This window comes from Amblyomma americanum, chromosome 9 (genome assembly GCF_052857255.1).
Source record: "Amblyomma americanum isolate KBUSLIRL-KWMA chromosome 9, ASM5285725v1, whole genome shotgun sequence".
Taxonomy (NCBI): Eukaryota; Metazoa; Arthropoda; class Arachnida; order Ixodida; family Ixodidae; genus Amblyomma; species Amblyomma americanum.
In genome coordinates this window covers 79,179,887-79,196,313 of record NC_135505.1, presented here as the reverse complement: position 1 = coordinate 79,196,313, position 16,427 = coordinate 79,179,887, and the positions used below count along the sequence as shown (strand labels likewise).

The 16,427-nt window shown below is 45.9% G+C and overlaps 1 protein-coding gene across 2 annotated transcripts in view; it reads left to right on the top strand.

Moving 5' to 3' along the window:
• LOC144105456 (putative diacylglycerol O-acyltransferase Mb3761c) overlaps positions 1–16,427 on the top strand; it is a 322,783-nt gene that overhangs the window by 303,404 nt on the left and 2,952 nt on the right. For both annotated transcript variants that reach the window (XM_077638579.1, XM_077638580.1), the window contains 2 exons: positions 10,892–11,233; positions 12,887–13,110. In XM_077638579.1, coding sequence (XP_077494705.1) covers positions 10,892–11,233; positions 12,887–13,093 — 549 coding nt within the window. In that variant the 3' untranslated portion in view covers positions 13,094–13,110. The remainder of the gene's footprint in view (positions 1–10,891; positions 11,234–12,886; positions 13,111–16,427) is intronic.

Here is a 16,427-nt window from a genome sequence, read left to right as displayed (position 1 = left end):
AGACCACCTGATTCACCATTGGCGAACTTCAGATATAAGGGGCGCGTAATTACTAGGCAGCGCGAAGCGAATTGCCCCCGGGAGCGGTGACAAAGAAAGCGGCGCTCGGAAGACATTCCTTTGTCACCCGCCATGCCTAGCGATGGCTTTTCACCCTGTTCATTATGCATTGCCGTAGTGCCTCCTTGTCTAGTAGATGCACGTCTTAGTTAGACTCCTTTCTTCTTCCTTCCTTCCTTTTCTCTCTTCTTTCTCTCCGACACCACACGTCACACGTACTTCCCCATTCCCGCTTTCCTTCTTTCTGCTCTTCCCTATTCCGGTACGGCTGCCTGCGCTCCTTCCTTTTCTTCCTCCTATTTTTCCATCCTTCCGTTCGTGCCGTCATCCGCCGCCACTGCGTCGTGGCGCCTGCAGCGACATCGCCACTTCTACGAAGCAGATGACGTTCTGCTTTTCAAAGCCGAGGCGCAGAGAGTGTGACCACTGGACGTGCCTTAATTCCACACCGTCGTGACGTCACTTGTCGCGCGCGGGCCAGGGCCGAAAGGTATTTCGACGACCATTGCCTGTTTGCCTGGTGTGACGAAAGAAAAGCGGCCAAGCTAGCGCGGAACAGCAGGGTTTCGTCGCATGAATTTGGTGCGACAAGTCGGACTAAAGCTACGCACCAGGTTTTCTTCACTGAAGTCCACGCATGAATTCGGAGCGAAAATCTGCACTGCATGAATGCCTGTACACTGAATGCATGGCACCGGGATGGTTCCCGCGGCAGCAATAACTACAGGACGTCCCACGTCTGCTGTTTAAGCTGAATATCTGGTGCAGCACATATATAAGGCACCAGGGCACCGAAATTTATCTGTTTTAGATATCTGCACGAAGGCGTAGATGTTGGTCAATTTTAGCGCGAAAGTAAGTGAGATAGATGTTATGCCCTGTATTGCTATGAGTACGGGTGACTACACTTAGTTATATTTTTATTCAGTCCCTACGTATCTGTACCATCATAAGGTAAAACCTCAGGCTGCTTGCCAACGTTGTGACAAGAGGCCATCTCTTCATCTGAGCAAAGTGTTCATCATTGGCGGGGTTTAAATAGGGCCTTCACTCCGAAGAGGAAGGTCCGGCGAGGGGGAGAAGGCGTCAAGAGAGAGGGGGTGTTAGTATGGGGAGCTTGCATCTTGTCCAGACATGATGGCTGCTCAAGAGTATTTAACCGCTTGGCCTGCAATGCAAAACTCCGGAAGGATATAGGCGCTGGTCAACAGGTTAATCCTCTTAGCAAGCATCATGCCTGGACGAAATTCATGCTCCCCGTACTAACACCCCCTCCCTCTTGACGCCTTCCTCGCCTTCGCCGGACCTTTCTCTTCGGAGTGAGGGCCATATTTAAACCCCGCCAATGATGAATCACGCTTTGTCCAGACGAAGACGAGTACTCTTGTCGAAATGCTGCGAGTACCCTGCGGCTTTAACCTCCCCTGTTCACGTTGTGTGGGCCAAAAAAAAAATCATCTGTCTTTCCTCTCATACCGCGTACACACAAGTTAATGATAACCTAGCCAAAATCGAGCTGAGCCTGTGGATGCGGGCAGTACACATAATGAAGAAAGCTTATAGCCGATGCTTCCTTATAGGCTAGCAGAGTGACTCAGAGAGAAGAAAGATGTTGCAGTGTGGCGGAGGAGGAGCTTATTTTCTGGCCATCACTTCAGGGAAGTCTTAAAGAACTACAGACATTAATTTTTTTACGCGTTTTCTTGTTTGAAATGATGCATTAGACATGAGAATGCATGAGTCAATGCGTGGTATTCAAATGCGTCTTCACCTATAATTGGATTTCTCTTTTATGCTGTTTCAAAATGTAGTTGGTGTTGACGTGACATGACACAGGAAAAACGCAGCAATATAGTCGCTCATACGTAGTTTTAATTCGATAAAACACTTAATCCAGCCTGCTTAGAGAGCTAACAGCAGTTACATTTCCGTTCTTTTCCTTGTTTCACGTGATCGAAAAAGCAACAACACTGCATACCCATCGTTCGCTTCATGAAAGGGAAACCGAAGTTGCATGAGTGACAACATTCAATAATAAATTATTTAGTTGTTATAGGTTAATGCCACGTGGTGATCTATGTGTGCTAAAGTCTACGCATCATTTCAAGGAAGAAAACTTATGAGCAAATATTTTTCGTAGTTGAAGGAAAGGCTCACAGGTACAGAGGAGGTGGACCGGCAGTTCAACCTGGCGTTGGACGATGTGACTTAGGAGGGTGTCGAGAACAGTTCTAACTGAAGATGTGGAGAGTGCAAGGAGCCACTTCTGCCAGGACGAAGGACGATGAAAGGCGGCAGGAAACAAAAGAGGGTATGATTGGATAGTGGGGCAAGACCATTACTAATGCTCTTTTCTGGGCTAACCGGAGCAGTCGGGGCACGTTGTATTCCAGGGGGTTGAAGAAAAGCTTTGTAACATGATTAGAAGGGCGGATGTGGGACTGGACATGTATGTCCACAGGTTGCAGCCTGTGTGCATGCAAAGGACGATGTCGGGTGGGTGACTCTATATAGTCTGGTCGTCATGTAAGAACAGGAAAAGTTTGCGGAAGTGTGGTGGCTGCAGTCATCGAGGGAGTCAGTTATTTTAGAACATGGAATTGGAGGGGCCTTCGTTCTGCAGTGGATGTAATATGCCTGCCGATGATGGTGATGGTCAAGGCGCAGCATTTACGACAATCCAAATCTTTCTTCATATTACATGCATTTCACAAAAGTAGGGGAACTGTGAAGCGCAGGAATAGACGATATGTGAAACTGCTTGGAGGTCTGGCAACACCGCATCCGTAGCTTCCTGTTGCCATCTTGGTTCGGTCGAGCGGATACGTCGTTTGCATGGTCGTTTGCGAGTGCGCTTTCTTGATATCGGTGAAGCTCTCAGGAATCTTGCAAGTAGAATTTGAAACCCGAACATCCAGCCAGTGCTCTGCTTATACCGCTCTTCTTCTACCAAATGTACGTCTTTCCTTGTCGTTTAGTCAACTCTAGCATGCTTCTACCACGTCGTCTGCTTCTTTTGAAGTGTGGCGATAAAGATGGCAAGAATCGGCGCCGGGAAATGCGTAGAAAAATCGAGCTTTCTACCGCTGTCATAATGCGCGCATTTATGCACCTGCTCAAGCACCTTGCTTAACCATCGCTGTTTTATTTCCAAGTGGGCGATAATTTGTGTGGTATGGCAGCGAGCGTTAATTTCTTGCTGTCACATGCGATTGCTTTGTGCAAGTCTTGTGGCACTGGAAACTTTTGCGCACTCCGCGGTAAACAGCATTCCTGCTTGGGGTGTGGTGCACCATTGTACTTTCAGTTATGTCACAATATTTCAAGCATGCACGATGTGTGGGCGAATATGTAGTCGTATAAGCACACGGACACCAGATCATGCATATTAAAAGTGTTGAAGGTAAAAGTGTCCACAATTGCATTTTTGAACAATATAGATGTATTAAACATGTATTGAATGCGCAATGATGGAGAGAGACATCTGCGATTGTCAGCATGAAACGCCCGATGGCTTCTTCCATTTTGCCTGGGCACTGCCAGTGCAGAGCACAGTTCAGGGCAGTTTATTGATCCTTGCAAGGATTTCTGTAAGAATTAAGCATCCCGGAGTTTACGCCTTCTTGACAGTGGAACAAGATTCACTGTAGACAGTAATCGATTATAATCGTTGTATCGCCCCCCCCCCCTCCCATATATTGGTCATATAAGATACGGACCAACCGCCTTTGGACGCGTTCGATCATTGCGCACTGTACAGATGTCAAGAGTTCTATACAACGCTTGAGAATTCCAACTTTGGCACAACGACTTCTGGAGCTTGAGAAAACAGTCTTTGGATTCAAATTGCTTAGCTAAGCGCGTGGCTGTGCCCAAAGTCTGAAAACTCGAGCGTGTTAAGTAATTAACATGGGCCTTAAAGTTCACATAACTGTCAATATATACTCCTGGGTCTCGAACAATATTAACATGCTGTATCAGATTACTATGAACGGAGTAATCAAATCTGCTATGCACATCCGTGCTTTTCACCGTCATCGTTAAGAGCCCGGCGTAGATGCAAGTGTTTATTTTCGCTGCCTTAGCTTTAGCGACATATTTTAAACGAGGCGGAAGACATTTGCAATTGCTATGGCCCTGTTAACAGTTGATATTAACAAGAGAATAGCAGGCATATATTGTTTGAAATATTGCAAGGAAATACGCAGTTTGTTTGTTTTGTAAGATTTTCTACTTACGATGGCGTAGGGACCTTCCCTCCTGTCATGAGTAGTGCGCTTGACTAAAGGAAGAGCTTCCACTTTTTGGACAAAATTTGCATCGCATGGATGTCGTTCGTAGGAAGCCTGAAGAAATAAAACATCCGCACATCAGTTTTTATACATAGCGTATATTACTTCGCAATCACGCAGTAGCGCCCATGACGTAAGACGGTAGCGGAGTGCAGTGCCTGACACCTTGCGTCAACTGCACAGTCAAGTAAGCTTTCCTAGCGTTCCTAAAAATAACTCGATACGGGTAAAACTTAGCAACTGAACACGTAGAGAACTCGGCTGTAATCGCTGCGTGGTTCTTTGAACACAATTTAGCATACGTCACGGCGTGATCAATGGATGTATTTAGCGTGAGCTCACTATTGTACATTGCCACTATTTGGAAGTAAATTAATGAAAGCGCTTCTTTTCGGCCGAACTATACATGCTTGAGCAACACTGGCATATGCCGTCCAAAAAAAAAAAAATTGCCGTATTTGTTTTGTCATTTGTGGCGATACGCTCGCGCCCGGTTGAGCATGCGCTGCTGAAGAGTTATAAATGCACCAAATTAGCTTCTTTTAAAATCAGAGACAACAGATAGTCTGGTCCATATCGTAATTTCTAAAGAAGCCACCTACGTTGTGAATAATCAGCGGAGAAAGCGAAAGCGAGTCGGCGCGCTTACACATATGATACCTCGGGTTGCATTTGAAGTTATTAGAACGTTCTCGCAGAATAAGAAAAAAATGTAAGCAAGAATGCGTACCGCCGGGCAGAGGTTTTGTTTTCTCTACTGAACCAACATGGCGTCTCTAGTTCTCACAGCCCTAATAGATGGCACTTCGTATTTCGTCCACTGTGGAAGCAATGTCACTGATGTTTTTCATTCTACACGATATGCATTTAAACATCAACACAGAGCATCGTTAAGGATTAGTGAGCGGCAACATGGCCAGACCACGTCACATGCCAATCTCAGGAAACACGAGGCTTGTGCTGGTTTGACTTCTTAATGTTTTTCATTTTATTTCTTGTACTTCACGGTCTATTAACTGTACTGTGGTGCGCTTTTGTTGACATCTTATTTTGACTCTAAATGCTTTACCAGATTTTAAAATGCTTTTATATATCGGCCCTGAACCCAACACACGATGAAAAGAATTCAGACCGATTACACTCGTGCTAAAGCGGATCCTAAGGGCCAGGTGGACATCCTTTGGCTTTTCCAATTGCTGCATTCGGTTTGAGTGCTGCTGCTCTGCATGAGTGTATGATTATTGTTGTTTGTGTTTGCCTCGGTTACAACAATGTTTTATGGTGCGAGAGATGTGTTGTAACATACCTGAGTGTCTAGTCGCGCAGCGTACCTAATGGTCAGCGTCCTGATAGCATTATCACTACATTCAAACTGCTACACGTTTCTGGCCTTTGCCTTCCATTCCCTGCAGCGTTAAGAGCATGGCTTTCAGCATCAACTATATATCCAGGGACCCGTTCCTGCGGCTCAGCCTCAGTGGTTAAGTCCCTCTACTTAGCAGGAGTACCCTTTCGAACCCGGCCGCGGCAGCCACGTTTCGATGGAGGCGAAATTTGACAGAGGTGCCCATGCGCTGTTAGATATCACTGCACCTTAAATATCCCCAGGTGGCCGAAGTTAATCTGGAGCTCTCCACTATGGTACCTCTTTCTTTCTTTCTTTCTTTCTTTCTTTCTTTCTTTCTTTCTTTCTTTCTTTCTTTCTTTCTTTCTTTCTTTCTTTCTTTCTTTCTTCATTCACTTCCTCTTTTCTCCCTTCTATCGGAGCGTCGACGCTGATGGCTTTTTCATTGCTGCGGCTGCTACTAGATTGAAAGGCCCATCATGCAGTCGTTTGAGAACTAAATCTTTAGCGGAGTTTTAAAGCGTCTTCTTGCGACTACGCGCCAAGCCTGGTGAAGAAATTGCCGCGAGGCATAGGCTAGTAGCGCTCGGTGGTTAAGTGGTGGCAGATGCTCTACTTTGACAGGCGCTACTACTGCGCGTAGGCCTGGCTCCTTCACTTTAATGGCCATCATCATCATCATCATCATCATCAGCCCTACTACACCCACTGCAGGGCAAAGGCCTCTCCCATGTCTCTCCAATTAACCCTATCCTTTGCCAGCTGCATCCACCCTTTGCCTGCAAACTTCTTAATCTCATCCGCCCATCTAACCTTCTGCCGCCCCCTGCTACGCTTACTTTCTCTTGGAACCCACTCCGTTACCCTTAAAGACCAGCGGTTATCTTGCCTTCGCATTACATGCCCTGCCCAAGCCCATTTCTTTCTCTTGATTTCGACTAGGATGTCATTAACCCGTGTTTGTTCCCTCACCCACTCTGCCCGCTTCCGATCTCTTAACGTTACACCTATCATTTTTCTTTCCATGGCTCGCTGCGTTGTCCTTAACTTAAGCTGAACACTTTTCGTTAGCCTCCACGTTTCTGCCCCGTAGGTGAGTACCGGTAAGATTATGCTGTTGTACACTTTCCTCTTGAGGGAAATTGGTAAACTGCCACTCATGATCTGCGAGAATTTGCCATATGCGCTCCACCCCATTCTTATCCTTCTAGTTATCTCCCTCTCATGATCCGGATCAGCTGTCACTACCTGCCCTAAGTAGACGTATTCCGGCACAATTTCTAGGCTCTCGCTGCCAATTGTGAACTGCTGTTCCCTTGCTAGGCTGTTGAACATTACCTTGGTTTTCTGCATGTTAATTTTTAGACCCATCGATCTGCTCTGCCTGTCTAACTCGTTGATCATGATTTGCAGTTCACCTCCTGAGTGACTCAGCAAGGCAATGTCATCAGCAAATCTCAGATTATTTAGGTATTCTCCATTTATTCTTATTCCCAACTGTTCCCAATTCAGGCCTCGAAATACCTCCTGCAAACATGCGGTGAACAGCATTGGTGAGATCGTGTCTCCTTGCCTGACGCCCTTCCTTATTGGGATTTTATTGCTGACTTTATGGAGGACTATAGTAGCTGTGCAGTTGCTATATATATCTTCCAGTATTTTGACATAAGGCTCTTCTACCCTCTGATTACGCAATGCCTGTATGACTGCTGAGGTTTCCACTGAGTCGAATGCTTTCTCGTAATCAATGAATGCTATATATAGAGGTTGGTTATATTCTGCGCATTTCTCTATCACCTGATTGATGGTGTGAATATGATCTATTGTAGAATATCCTTTACGAAAGCCTGCCTGATCATTTGGTTGATTAAAGTCTAACGTTGCCCTGACTCTATTAGCGATTACCTTAGTAAATACTTTGTAGGCAACGGATAGTAAGCTGATCGGCCTGTAATTTTTCAAGTCCTTGGCGTCTCCCTTCTTATGAATTAAGATAATGTTTGCATTCTTCCAAGCTTCTGGTACAGTCGAGGTCATAAGGCATTGCGTATACAGGGTGGCTAGTTTTTCTAGCACGATGTCCCCTCCATCCTTCAACAGATCTGCTGTTACCTGATCCTCCCCAGCTGCTTTTCCCCTTTTCATTGCTTCTAAGGCTTTCTTTACTTCATCTTTCGTTACTGGCGGGATGACGCATTGCTGTGCACTGCTGTCTTTCTCATTAGCGTTCTGATTACATTGGCTACTGTACAGGTCTGTGTAGAACTCTTCGGCTACTTTAACTATCTTATCCATATTGCTAATGACATTGCCCTGCTTGTCTCTTAATGCATACATCTGGTTTTTACCTATGCCTAGTTTCCTCTTCACTGTTTTTAGGCTACCTCCGTTCTTTAGAGCATGCTCGATTCTCTCCATATTAAACTTCCTTATGTCGGCTACCTTGCGCTTATTTATTAACTTTGATAGCTCCGTTAGTTCTATTCTATCGGTAGTGTTAGATGCCTTCATGTTTTGGCGCTTCTTAATCAGATCTTTCGTCACCTGAGATAGCTTCCCGGTATCTTTTCGAACTGTCCTACCGCCTACTTCTACTGCGCACTCCGTAATTATTGATGTCAGGTTATCGTGCATTGAATGAACATCAAGATCATCTTCCTCAGTTAAAGCCGAGTATCTATTTTGCAGCGCTATCCTAAACTCCTGTGCTTTCCCTCTTACGGCTAACTCGTTAATGGCCAGCGCTGTACCAAACACACACAGAGAAAGTCGACATGATGAACGTCCAGCGCTCTCCTCTGTGGTTCGTCTCCGAAATATTCTCCTGCTTGAGCCGCCGCGGCGGCTCAGTGATTATGGCGCTCAGCTGCTGACCCAAAAGACGCGGGGCCTCCAGCGAAGTGCTGGAGGCCTCTGTAGTATATGCGATGTCAGTGCACGTTAAAGAACCCCAGGTGGTCGAAATTTTTCAGAGCCCTTCGCTACGGCGTTCCTCATAGCCTGAGTCTCTTTGGGGCGTTAAGCTCTATAAAATAAAAACGAATCTATTCTCCTGCTGATGTGTCGCAAAACCAACAACTCCCAGTTCCTTGCCGTAGCCTCCAGGGGTACACCGGTGACAGCTGAGGCGCAGCAGCCTCATCTTCACCCACTAAACAACCAAACTGCCACAAATCAATCTTCAGTACTATACTAGTAAAAGAAATTATTGCCTCAAGACTGGAACCATCGACGTATGGAAGGCACAAACTTGCATTTCAGAATAAATTGACAGAATTCTTTACACACGGGGCCTAGAAAATGGCCGATCATTTGCTGTCATATGACACGCTCATGAGAACTAGGAAAGCATGCACCTTGTGTCAAAATTATGTCTTTGTCTGTAATGGTTGCTTAAACATTGCCTAATGCTATGCCAATCTGCGCTGAACTCTATTTCAATAACGGTTCTTTTGTAAAGCTCACAACACAGCAATCTCACCTCTACTCTAATGCGGAAGATCAAGAGCAATCAAGGCGGGGTACTCGGAATGAATCATCGTTTGCTCTGTACTGTAATTTTGCCTAGGGTGTTGCTCGCCTGGTGTCGTTAACCATTTTTCCTTCTTTAATGACGTTGTTGGGTGGCTTTAGAACGCGGTTATATCAACGGCCATCGCGTCCCTGGCAGCAGTCATGGCTTCATATAAACGCCGTTCAAGCCTACGTGCAGTGCTGACCGCACGGAGTCTTCACAATGACTGAAAAAAAAAAAAACGTTTTCAGAGTGTATTATTCTTTCCTCACGCACTTATGCGTTTGAATGGTTACACAACTCGCCACTTATTGCTGCCGTACGGAACGATGACAAACTTAAGCGTTAATATTGCAGGAACATAAGCTTTCGAACGGCTTTCTGCACTGCCGTATAATGTGCATTATTGCACAAGTTCGTATTGACATATGTCCAAAAATTCATGTTTTTGTTTGAGTGTCGATATACATTAGGGCTTATTTATTTTAGCAACAATGCGCTGATTTATAAATTTGCGACCAGGCATAATGACGCTGTGGACGCAGAGGGACAGAAAACTCCGAAGTATCCTGTTTACAATTTTGCCAACCCGCGGAGAGCTGGGATGCGTGTTGTCTTAGGTTTACAAATTACAGAATGTAACAGTTCTGTGGAGCTTTTCGCGCGGAATCAGCGAGGTCTCAGAGTTCCGCTCACACTCTTCTTCTTTTTGTTCAGTTGCGAATACATATTGTTTATGTGGAAAGGAATGGCGCTGTATGTGTCGCACGTGCTTTCTCTGCACACCTGAACTCTACCTCGAATGAAGGGCCGGAGGAGGGACCGCAAACAGGGGGAAAGGACTGCCATAGTTGAGAGCTCCTGATTAATGTACACCGCTCACGGTCCTTTTACGTGCACGACATTCCTTGGACACTGAAACACAAATGTTGCCTCACGAGTTCACGGCATTGGTTTAGGCACATTTTTATGACCAACATCTTGCGATGTTTAAGAAGGTGGCTGTTCTCGGCGAGCATAGCTTGGTAGCCTAGGCACATAAGAAAAAGAGGAAACAAAGCAACACGCTTTGTGTTTAACCGGTCTCACGAATGATGGGCTTAGATAACGACACTCTTTTTTAAGAACAAAAAGTGAACGCTTTGTAACACAGCCACTTCAACACAGTAGTAGGTCATGCTGGAGTAAATGACGCCAACTTTAGGGAGGTATGTGATAGGGAATGTTGTGTAATGAGTTGGCTTAAAACGCAGATGCCAGCCCGGTCTTGTCTAAGAACTCGAATAAGTACTTGAAAGCCGCGACTCGCTGCCGTTCCGTTCGACGAAACAGCATTAGATGCAGTTTTCGTCCTGCAGACCGAAGGACAGAAGTCGGGTGTACACGAGTTGCATGCTTGCAGGGTGGCGTAAAATCGCAGCGCGAGATCTATGGCCCAGGGCACCGATGAACTTAGGATTAAGCAAAATAACCTTTTATGCTAGAAATGACAGTAGTCATAAATATTAGGTTTGCATGTTCAGCCATTCACTCTTTCCCAGGTCTGATGTCATCGTCTTTTCGCGTGCTGCCACAATTAAATACCACCAAGAAGACGAACTGGCTATTTTGGTGACGAGGACTTCGTTTCTGACCTAAAGCACGTCTCCTTCCCTCCTCCCGTTCTCTGTGCATCCACAGCTGCAGCAAAAGCTCCAGAGTGTCCAGGACGAACTGCACCGGGTGCGCCATGCCTTGGATGAGCTGCGCCTGCGTCAGCTGGCCACGCCAACAGACGGCGACGGCGACCTGGTCGCGGTGGTCACACCTTTCGGGGAGCCACCGGACTCGCCGGAACCGGAACTCCTAATAGGGGAGCAGGAACGCACGTACTCTCCGGTCGCTGCCACACAGGGAGAAGATGAGCGCGAGCGTCTCGAAGCCCGACTGGGCGAGCTCCAGGAGGAGTTCTCCGAGCTGCTCATCGGACTGCGCAGGCGGAAGTCGGCCGCCGACAACGTCCTCCTCGACACCGACGTCGAGGTAGTGTGATGACATTCCAGATTGACTGAATAGGATAGTATCGAAGAAATTAATGGACGAATGAAATTAGATTTCACTTCGACAGGGCGAATGCGCTCAGTTTGGTTAGAGTGCACAGCAAATACTTTCTTATTGCCAGAAAGGTTTCTCTTATTATCCTATCACTGGGAAGAGATGTTTATGTACTTTGCTCACATTTACTTATCACATGATTTAGCCGCCGCGGTGGCTGAGTGGCTATGGCGCTCGGCTGCCGGCCCGAAAGACGCGGGTTCGATCCCGGCCGCGGCGGTCGAATTTCGATGGAGGCGAAATTCTAGAGGCCCGTGTACTGTGCGATGTCGGTGCACGTTAAAGAACCCCAGGTGGTCGAAATTTCCGGAGCCCTTCACTACGGCGTCTCTCATAGCCTGAGTTGCTTTGGGACGTTAGACCCCTATAAACCAAACCAAACCATACTTATCACATGACGGATCTTTTATTTTTTTCAGTCCTAATTCGCCGAGCCTCTTGACGGATGTTCATATTCTCACCAGTGCAGTTCCTGAGCTTGAACTGAGGTTGTCATGTTCTGTGTTTTCAAGTAGCTGGCCATTGTCAGCTTACAAGCATGTCAGCTGCTCCCGTGGGAGGTCACTGTATTGGGTTACTTAAGGGAAAATCAGCGCTTATGTTAGCAAAGTTCAATACTTCGTTGTTATATCTTTAATGAGATATAGTGCACCTTTCTTTGTCAATTCAACCCAGCATTCTGCAAGCAATATGGCTGAAGTGGTGGAAAATTCAGGTGATTTAAAACACACCACAACGTTCTCGCATTTATATTATGCGTTAGTTGTAACTAAATCATTTTTCATACCGCGCCTTTACGTTTTTAGCTTATAATCAGGTAACGAAAGGCGTAGTTGTAAAGCTTTCCGATGAAACGCGGTTGTTGTGGTAATTAACATCGGTGCTGTACAAACAGACTCAGAACTTCTAGGACAGTGCCTCTGTACAACTCGGGCTGTTCTATTGGTTCTGACAAAAAATCTTTGTGCTACATTATTTTGGTGGCTTTCTTTGAGAACCACGCAATGACAGCAAGTTTATCTAATGCCCCGATGCCACTTCTAAGCCTAGTCAAACCCAGACAAGCTATCCGTCACGATTACTTTGCCTTTTTGACGCCCAGCTGCAATACATAAGGTCACGTGCTCGACTCCAGACCACCGCATCAGGCGCGTTTTGATGCAGTCAAAATCCCAAACCGCGCTTCTTCGGAGATTTGCGTTGATGCCAAAAAATGAAAAAAAACAAGGTTGTAGATGTCGAGAATCTCTTGTAAAGTTTCTCTAGTCTGCCCGTAGGCTGTCAGTAGCGCCCTGTTAATTGAAAATTTTCAAAGCGACGAGTTCTCAGCTGCGGCATCCCACCTAGCCTCAATGTAATGGTGCGGCGCCTAATAGGGCCGTAGTCTTGAAGCGTTTGCCCACAACAAGGACGCTACTCAACGACCCTTGAGACTGTCTATGCTATGGCGGCGTTACATCACTAGCCCTATGCATGAAGAGCCTTTGTCTTTAACTGCGGCGGGTCCTCGCCCGGTTTCGTGTTTTGATTTCTAGTGTGCCGCATGACGTTAACTAATAAATTGTCTGTCTCGGGACGCAGGAGGATGACGACTTGGACGGCGAGTTGCGGCGGCCGACGCGGCGTCGCGCTCTGTCGGTGACCGTGCGGCGGGCCAGCCTTCAGGCGGTGGTGTCCACAACGCGGCCACTGACAACGGGGTCGTCGCCGGTGTTCCGATCGGCCGACCCGAGTCCCGGCACGCCCGAGACGAGGTCCTTCCTAGGAGTCACCATCAGGGACGACTGACACTTGCCGCACCGCACGTAAGACCGGGGGTTGCCACCGTTGTCTCGTGGCCTGAGGGCTGGGGGTGAGGGCTCACAAGTCTCTAATATTCCGCCCAGGGGCTTTAATAGGTAACAATTAGGGCTCTTTACACAGCAAGAGACGTGCACTGGAACGCGAAAAAGACAGCACACACAACAAGGATGCTTACAACTTTACCCCCAGTTGACGTGTATTCGGGCGAGCTCCAATTCCTAAAGACATTTCTGCCATAAAGTGAATCAAGCTGACATGCCATGGCTAACATTTCCGTTTTCTTACATCCATGGTTTGTGGCCCAGTGACCCGGATGTCTTCCACACGAGGGCTTAAAAAGCCAAGCTACGCCTGGAAACGGTCCCGAAACATCGTGTTTCTTTCTGCAAAATTAACTTGGTTGGCGTCAGTCATCTTTCGCCTAAATTAAATTTCCCAGCCAGACAGATTGCTGTCACATGTTTTCTTTCGAGAAGGAAAGTAACGCCAAAAAATATAAACTGAAAATAAGAATGAAAAATAAAAACGAAGTATTTTTTCATATTATATGTGGGTTCTTTTGCGAGAACAAGTAAGCTGGAAACAGCGTTGGTGCGTGTCGTCCGCTTTTTGGTGTCTCTGTGGTAAGTTGTGACTAGGTCATACCGCTTAAAAAGTGTACGGAACAAACTACACAAGCACCAAGTGTCACTCAAAATAATGAATGACGCTAAAATAGATTGCTCGTCGCAGCCTCTGAGAGAAAGAGCTCACAACACGTTTCAAATATCTTTCTATATATTTTTAACTGAAATCTGAGTACAAAATCAGAATGGTATAGTTGACACCGTGCTTTCAATTTTGCTCACTATGCACGAAAGGCGGGACGAAAGACGAAAGTTCAACATGAACAAGCGCTGGCTATCAACTGGGTCTATTGGACAAAGAAACACATATATAGGCTTTGAAAGAAATTATCGCTGCCAGAAAGTTATCTAAAAGACACGTGGGAGGACAAATACCAAATCGCCAATTTCTTCTTCACTGACTGTGCTTTGAGGACAAGGTACATGTAGCTTTCATTTTACAAACTCATCAAGACCGTTCTTCAAAGTAACCTTCAAAAAGTCTCATACTCGTCTCCACTATGACGGATGGCGCTGTATTCCTGCGCAGGAAGATAGGCTGAAACTTAAAAATTGCCTTTTAAAATTTAGGAATGTTGGGCGCTTGAGAAAACGAAGTATTCCCTTTTTTTGATTGTTCCTCAAAGAAAGTAAAGACAGGAAAGTCATGATGGTTAGTCTGAATAGAATTCTTGTCTTTAGAAAATCACTGCAATAAAAGTGCATTAAATTTGAAATAAAAATTCATGGGCAGCATGCATTTCTTTTACTTGAAAGAAGATATAATCACTGCGGCTCTTTCGCAAACTAATTTTCTCTGGAACGGGGCGGCCGCGTTTTTAGCCTTTTTCATCTTCTCCGCCTATCTTGAACGTTTCCGAGATGAGGATAGAGGTTTGGAGACCCAGCCATTCTGTTACAATGAAAACATGCAGTGGTGATGACAGGTTATATTTGATGGTCCTTGGTATGAGAGGATTGCAGTGGCGATGACTTCGGCGCAGCCTCGCATGCATAATGCATTTATTCACTGAGCATATGATGCTTCTTCAGCTTTGGTTTCCAAGAGAAAATCCTTCCCTCCAGGAAGGTGCTTGTGCGAGGTTCTTGAGGAAAGGCCGTGTATATGACCAGTCTTAGAATGTGCTATTCGAGTACTGCAAAAGACTTCACGCTTAGACCTAGTATATAGTCGGATATAACTCAAGGACGAAGCTGCTTTCCTCCGTCAAAGGACCCCCTTCCAGCCAATGGAGTTAGCCGATTCTCATTACTCTGCTAGCGTGACAATGCAGGGAGTGCCGTGGCAATGAAGGGAGGAGACTATCCCAGACATTGGAGGGAAAGGATTTACCTTTTCCTCTGCCACTCCCTGCATTGTTACTCCAGCACGTTCATGGCAATCAGCCTACGTCATTGGAATAAAGGGGCTGCTTTAACGGGGAAAAGCCACTTTGTTGTTGTGTTGTATCCGACTAAAGTCGATATATATTTTAAATTATTGCGACACACCACTTAACCGGAGAGTCAGTCTTAGTTTTCCGCAACAAAAGCAAGTCGCACTGCATACCCGCTTATTAAGGTGCTGACGTAGGAGTCATAAATTTTTATTTGCGCCATGAATGGAAATACATGAACACGAGATGTGCAAACTCTTCGCACGCCCATGGCCATTTCGTGATTCCGAATGCCCTCCGCAGTTTTGAAATGCCTCTAACTTTCCTCTGTGTCATGGTCAAAGTTGTTCCCAAGAGCATCCAGCAGAATTCCTGGCAGAACGCACTGTCAACTGCGTGTGTAGTATTGTGTCGCATATGTGCCCGCATTAGGACTACAGAGAACCTTTCGTTACTGGGAGAACCATAAAACGGTGCTCAAGACGAGAGCCATGACGACGCCTTGAAACTAGATCGACGGATATAAGCGACCGAAAGCCTTCAAAACTACCCTCTTTATGGATCTGAAATGTCCGTGATGACGTCAGCCCACAGCGAGGACATTTCGTCGGACTGTTGGCAAATTTACCATTTCTGATTATTCCCCGCCGTTGAGTTAAACATTTAACGCACAACAACATAACGAATCTGTGCACACCGCAGTTCCTTCGCGATGGACGGCCTTAGTGTCGGCGTTGTTATGTTCTTATGTTTATAAAGCAGTGATATTGCTCGACAATGCGAGCTTTTATAGTGAGTTTTACTGGTGCATATTGATACATAGTGCGCCCGAAGTAGAACGGTAGGTGATTCTTATTTAACAGCCTGTTGGCCAGCCTTACTGGCACTTTTCTTATGACGACTCCCATAATTTCATATCTTTTTGATGTGGATCATATGGAGTACGTATGGAACATATGGAGTCGTACACGCTATAGAGATAACTCATATAGCAGCCTACAGACGCTATTTCGTGTCATACACACTATGTGAAAGCATTTTAAGTTTATGGAGAGCATATACATACCATATAGCAAACATATAGATCGCCATACATTTTTCTGTGTCATATGGGCTCTCAAATTTCCATAATTTCATAACAGTGGCTCATATGGAACGTTTCAGTAGGGAAGCGATAAATGCGTAAGGGAACGTATGCTGTGAAGAAAGCAGAGGGTAGACAGCCTGCCTTAGTAATATAAGAGAGGCAAGATAGAAAAAAATACAATGAATGCATGATAGTCTGTGCAGCACAGCCAGCGCAGAAGCGTATCGTCC